General features: G+C 32.2%; 1 protein-coding gene across 1 annotated transcript; it reads left to right on the top strand.

Moving 5' to 3' along the window:
• Positions 1-705: 705 nt before the first annotated feature.
• On the top strand, positions 706-4883 carry LOC143592551 (uncharacterized). The gene is made up of 12 exons (XM_077072449.1): positions 706-876; positions 1330-1494; positions 2278-2396; positions 2498-2572; positions 2652-2745; positions 2855-2914; positions 3008-3073; positions 3190-3288; positions 3367-3411; positions 3486-3588; positions 3957-4045; positions 4412-4883. The coding sequence occupies exons 1-11, from the start codon at positions 754-756 to the stop codon at positions 4043-4045; spliced, it is 1038 nt and encodes a 345-aa protein (XP_076928564.1). The 5' UTR covers positions 706-753; the 3' UTR covers positions 4412-4883.
• The last annotated feature ends 1360 nt before the right edge of the window (positions 4884-6243 follow it).

The following is a 6243-nucleotide window of genomic DNA, read 5'->3' as shown; positions in this document are numbered from 1 at the left end:
ACAAGTTACGACAAATAATATATTTGGAATATAGTGTATATATAATATAATAAGCTATATTGGGTGCATCGGGTATATAATTGGGTAAATGGATTTATGTTATCAGGTAATCTGGTTGGGTAATCGCAAACCCGTCCCAAGCCCTAATGGGTCGGGTATTACCCATTCCATTTATGCGGGGTTTTGGGTTTTATTACCATCCTCACCCCTAATGGAAACCTTGCAATTCTATGTAGTTTAATTAATAATAAGGGGGTATTTGGCCTAGCTTTTTTGCCAAAGCTTATAGCTTTTTTAACTTTTTTTTATAAAATAAGCTTCATTAGGTATTTGGTTTAGCTTTTTTAGCTTAGGCTTATAAGCTTATATAAGCTAATTTGTAGAAGCTTATTGGAAGATGATTATTTAGCTTATTTAAAAAAGCTTATTTGTTCAAGGGGGTAAATTATGGATTAAAATATTGAAGTAACTTATTACTATACCAAATTAAAAATGATAGATTTAACAACTTATTAAGATATATAATCAACTTATAGAATATATGCTAATCTAAACACTTAAAAAGATTTATCAAATAATATAAAATAAACTATAAGCCTTAAAAAAAATATAATCATAATCACAAAAATATAAGCAGGCCAGACACCCCCTAAATGGTATAATTGTCACCATTTGTTTGTGCTCTCACTGCTGATTGATTTCCCACAATTGATCGAAACCCACTTGTTGGTCGATCATCAAAAACTGAAAACGATGTCGTTCTCGTTCTTCAAAGCCTTACGGCCTAAAACCCCTCAAGAACTCGCCAGAACAATCAAAGACAGCCTAATGGCCCTCGACACAAAAACCGTTGTTGAGGTTAAATCACTCGAAAAGGTTTGCCATTAACTTATGTTTTTTTATGTGATTCTGCAATTTTGGGTATTATATTACTCAATTGCGTTGATGTTAGGTTAGGGTTAAAGGGTGGGTTTTGTAGGAATCTTGATATATCTGCAATTGTTGTAGAAATGAATTCGCTACTCGGGGCAAATGGCGAACTAGTCAGTGGCTAGTGATGTATATTCTGCATTTAGCATGCATAGATAGATATACATACAGATTCTGAAAATGTAATGATACTCTCTGCTAGTTCTAAAACAACAATTTACATTTGAATAAGCATAGGGCACACGTATGTAATCAACATGTGTATTTTAAGTCATTATGTGATTTGTGGCTTGGAGTGATAATAATAAGATGACGCGGTGTCTGAGTACACTTTGAAGTCAGGGGGTGTGGCATTTTTCAAAATTCAGGGCTAATATACAAATACATATACGATTGCAGGCATTAGAAGAAGTTGAGAAAAATTTTGGTGCAATGAAAGTTATGCTTTTAGGAGATGGAGAGGTTGAACCAAACGTGGATCAAATTACCCAATTGGCTCTTGATATATGTAAAGAGGATGTAATTCCTCTTTTCTTTCACAAATTATCCATACTTGGGTGGGAGGTGAGCAATTATTACATCGTTATCTTTTTCATATGTAGAGGAGGGTTCTAAGCAGAACACAGTGTTTGGCGAGAACGCAAAGAACAAAATAAATCATTCATTTTTTCATTCTAAAAAGTTTTTAAATTTAAGAAAAGGGTTGAAATGCAATGTTTATCTATCTCTTCTAGTACTCTAAAAAAGTATATACAAAATTCGTTTAGTTATCATCATGTGTAGGTTCCTACACATAACCTACGCATATGCTGTTAAACGTGTAGAAATTGAAAAAAAAAATGAAAAAGGAAAACAAAGGGCTATATGAACAAATTGTTCAATAGTTTATATGCATACCATAGACATTTGTATGTAAGAAATAAAAGTTACAATCATTGACAGTAAAATTAAACATTTTAGGTTTGTTTTTTTGTGCTCGTAATAACCTAGTCTTCAATAATGCACATCTCCATATATATATATGTGTGTGTGTGCGCGTGTGTTTAAGAGTTCAGCTAGAAAAGGAAATTTTGCTTAAAATATGTCAAAGAAGGAAACTATTACCGTACGTTTAAAAGTTTATAATGGTGCGTCAGAGCGTTGTTTTTCAACAGTGCGGCAACGCATGTTTTTTTTTTCAACAGTGTGTCAGCACTTTTTATTACCTCCAGAATTCCCTTGGATTGGTGTCTCCTGGTGTCTTCCTACATTTTTTAGGTGTATTTTCCTTTTTAGCCTAACCCTCCCTACATATATACATTCAGCTGCTATATTTGTTAATATATCATTAAATTTTGTTTGACATAGACAAGAAAAGATTTAGTCCAATGTTGGTCCATACTATTGAAGCAAAAGGTTGGATCAACTCATTGTTGTGTGCAATTCTTGGAGAATCACTCTGACTTATTAGATTTCCTTGTTGCAGGGTATGACGACTGACGAGTTACTTTTCATTTCCATTTTCAATTTGTCGATTTAATTTCTCATTCATGTTAGAATATTTATTACTTTTTCTGAATGTTAACAGTTATGATAACAAGGAGATCGCGTTAAATTGTGGCAACATGCTTAGAGAATGCATCAAGTTTCCGACTCTTGCAAAGTAAGAAACTTGTGCTTTTATTATTTTATAGATATCTTTTTAATGACAAACATATGTGGTTTTAATAATTTGATTTCAGATATATATTGGAGTCTCCAAGCTTTGAACTTTTTTTCAAGTATGTAGAGCTTGCTAATTTTGATGTTGCTTCGGATGCGTTTTCCACCTTTAAGGTCAAATCTTTGATCCAAAACTATTAGAATACTGTGTGAAAAGTTACAAGTTACGTTTAAGCTTTGTTGAATGTTGATTTTAACATATTATTATACAATTGTGGAGCAGGATGTGCTTACCAAACATCCCGTTGCAGTATCCGAGTTCTTAACTTCTCATTATGATGAGGTTTCCTTCTTTATTTAGAATATGATACTACTGTATTCTGTTTTAACGTATTTTGTGTAAATAAACGATTTTCATTCTTTAACATCGTTGCAGTTCTTTGAGCAGTATGAAAAACTCTTAACCTCTAGTAACTATGTAACAAGAAGACAATCTTTGAAGGTAAGCTGCTTAACAGTTTTGTATATTTTTTTGCAGTTCATTTGCTTGACGGTAAATAAATAAATATATAAATTAATGAATTAAAACTAATGAATGGATTTTTTTTTAAATTGTAGCTTTTGTCAGAGTTTCTTTTGGAGCCTCCGAGCTCTCATATTATGAAAAAGTATATTGCAGAAGTTCAGCATGTCAAGGTCATGATGACATTGCTAACGGTATTACATTCATACATATATGCATACCTACATGCATATACACTTACGCTCTCTATTTGTGATTATGGTTTGTGACAGGATACAAGCAAAAACATCCAGATATCTGCATTTCACATTTTTAAGGTAGGAAAACAAACTCCTATAATGCATTTCATCACTTACATTTGGATTCATATTCTGTTGGTTTGTATATGCAGATATTTGTGGCTAACCCAAATAAGCCTCGGGAAATAAAAGTTATATTAGCCAAGAACCATGAAAGATTGCTGGAATTGCTAAATAATCTATCTGCTGGAAAAGGTAATATTCTCTTAATGTATGATAGAAGTTATTTTATTTCAATAATAATCTAGTTTTCTGAATAAAATAATGTATATAAGAGAATCTGTGCATAAACCATAAATAATATACTTTTGAACATCTTCTATTAAAAAATAGTAAACCTTTTAAAAATCTAGCAAATGAAGTATGATAACGAAAGTTAAATTATTTCGATAATAATCAAGTTTTCTGAATAAAATGGTTTAAGAGAATTTATGCATAGGTAACACACTTTGGTTGACTTTGAACCTTTTTCTTTTTAGCCATTTTTAGTCCGTCTGTTTGACTTGTTGGGAGACAAAAATATAAGTACATATGCTCATTGTTATATAACATATATGTTTTAGGTGGTGATGATGATCAATTTGAAGAGGAAAAGGAACTTATTATCAAAGAAATAGAAAGAGTATCTCAACTCTCAGATCTTGATCTTTAGGTAACGATCCTCATGTGTCACATTTATATGTATGAAGATCACAACCGTAGGTTTTGTCCATTTTAAACCATTTTTAAATTATTAACATGCTAAGCCGTTATTAAACAGCCTTTGCATAAATTAAAAGAAAATAATATTTGGCCACTTTCAACTTATTTGACTGATAACCCTTTTAGCTAAACCTTTTGATTTGACCTTCAATGAATCAAGATTACCGCTTCTGTTAAATATAAACAGTGCATCTCGGTTTCCAATTTACAGTTAAAAAAACACACACTAGAAGATATTGATAAACTTGGTTACGAATTCAAACGGTTACATGAAATTGAAGACATCAGTTAACCTTTTTTGTTGCTTGTTTTTCAGATACAAAAGCAGCAGTTGACCATATTTGGTCAAACTAATAACCACCGCCTGCATTGGGTTTTTAATCTGGTTATGTGCATCAGCTATTGTATATGAATCTAGTGATCTTTTGGAGGATTGATTCTGCGAGCTCACATGTATGTACCTATGGTGCATTACCTTGTATTTCCTTTATAGCCATAACGTGTTGGGGCATTGACTTTTTGTGGTCAAATAAAGCATTTTTTTTTATCAAGAGAGAACGTATTATAAGGTGTTAACATAGTTAATGTTTTGAACCTTTTTGTTGCATTAAGATATTACCAGCCTTGTTTGGATTGTGAAGACAAATGCAGCCGGTGAACTTGCTCAGGCTCACTCCGTTTTGACCCAGCTCAGTTTGCCCTGTTATTTAAAAGCTGCCTGTTTTGACCAAACCCGTTTCAACACTTTTGTAGGTCGACCTGGTTCTTTTTGCTAGTCTGAGTTGAAACCAATCAAATCATTCTGTTTTTTTTTTCTAGTTATATGTCTTAACTTGTATAGCATTTAAAAGATATTAAAAGCTACAAGGCTGAAAACAATTAAGGGTTTTGTAGAATACCTTGGTGGGGTGGTGTTGAATAGGTTTTCTTAATTTTTAAGTTGATTTAAGAGTGTTAACACTCAAGACCTGTTGGTCTAGTAGTAAATGTGAAATTTAAGGTGTTAAGAGAAATTGTCATTCAAAATGAAAGAGAATGCTAATAACATTGTTAAGCTGTTTTGATAGCAATAATGGTAAATGCAATAAGTATAGGGTTTAAAGAATGAAGATGACACAGCTGATTTATAGAGGTTCAAGTGAATGTTAACGAATCTTGTCTAGTCCTCTCCTTGATTCTCAAACTCTGTTGATGGTAGGGATCACCAATTAGACATTAACTCACCAAAGAAAATAATCACCTTGTTCAACACATTATGTCAAGATAGTGTACCTTTATAAGTTTTCAATTGTTCATTTTTGTTACTCCATCTTTCTTAGTGGAAATCTTGTCTCATGGAATGGTAAAAGAACTCGCTTAGATCACGGTCGAGTTATGAACTTGAATACCGAGCTATGATTAATGTGTGTTGAGATTGTGTAGATCACAACTTTGCTAAGAACTCTATGCTTCGCCATCATGACATACACTTATTTGTGACAATCTTAGCATGATCTTTATCCGCCAAAATCATCTTTTTTCACAAGTTGCTAAACATATTGATATTGACAATCGTTTTGTTACAAAACTAGTTTTCCTCCTAGCCATTACACATTAAGTTTGGTAAGGATTTTTTTTTTCACAAAGAGTGTAGTTGAAAAAATTATTTATCAAAATGTATATTGAAAAATATTTACAAAAATTGTGTGCAGTTGCTTGAAATTTTTTTATTCCTTACTCTTAATCTTATTGGACAATACTTCCTTCATTTAAAATAATAACGTTAAATTTATCCATTATATCGTTATCTTACACATCATCACAATTGGAGTTAAAGACTTTCACATACCCTACCTATTTCTTACAACATGGTAAGAGAGTCGTGCCTGGATAAAGACTTTCACAATTGTTGTTTCCATTGTGTCTTTTCACTTATCATTATGTCTTTTCGTACACCATTGTGTCTTTTTTCGTCATTGTGTCTTTTCGTACACCATTGTGTCTTTTCGCATCATTGTGTCTTTTTTCGTCATTGTGTCTTTTCGCACACCATTGTGTCTTTTCGCTTATCATTGTGTCTTTTTTTGTCATTGTGTTTTTTTCGTCATTGTGTCTTTTCGCACACCATTGTGTCTTTTTATCTAATACATAAAACACAATGCTTAATAC

The sequence above is a fragment of the Bidens hawaiensis genome, unplaced genomic scaffold, assembly GCF_021521415.1.
Source record: "Bidens hawaiensis isolate Kalapana, Puna unplaced genomic scaffold, B.hawaiensis_p1.1 tig00041061_1, whole genome shotgun sequence".
Classification (NCBI taxonomy): domain Eukaryota; kingdom Viridiplantae; phylum Streptophyta; class Magnoliopsida; order Asterales; family Asteraceae; genus Bidens; species Bidens hawaiensis.
Note: the sequence above shows the minus strand (reverse complement) of the source record. Positions and strands in the feature narration are given on the sequence as shown.

Bases quoted from the DNA above. Each gene is read 5' to 3' on its own strand.
- LOC143592551 (XM_077072449.1), top strand. From the start codon at position 754: ATGTCGTTCTCGTTCTTCAAAGCCTTACGGCCTAAAACCCCTCAAGAA. The intron at 2,397-2,497 runs GTATGACGACTG...GAATGTTAACAG, and splicing joins TTAGATTTCCTTGTTGCAGG to TTATGATAACAAGGAGATCG. The intron at 2,746-2,854 runs GTCAAATCTTTG...ATTGTGGAGCAG, and splicing joins ATGCGTTTTCCACCTTTAAG to GATGTGCTTACCAAACATCC.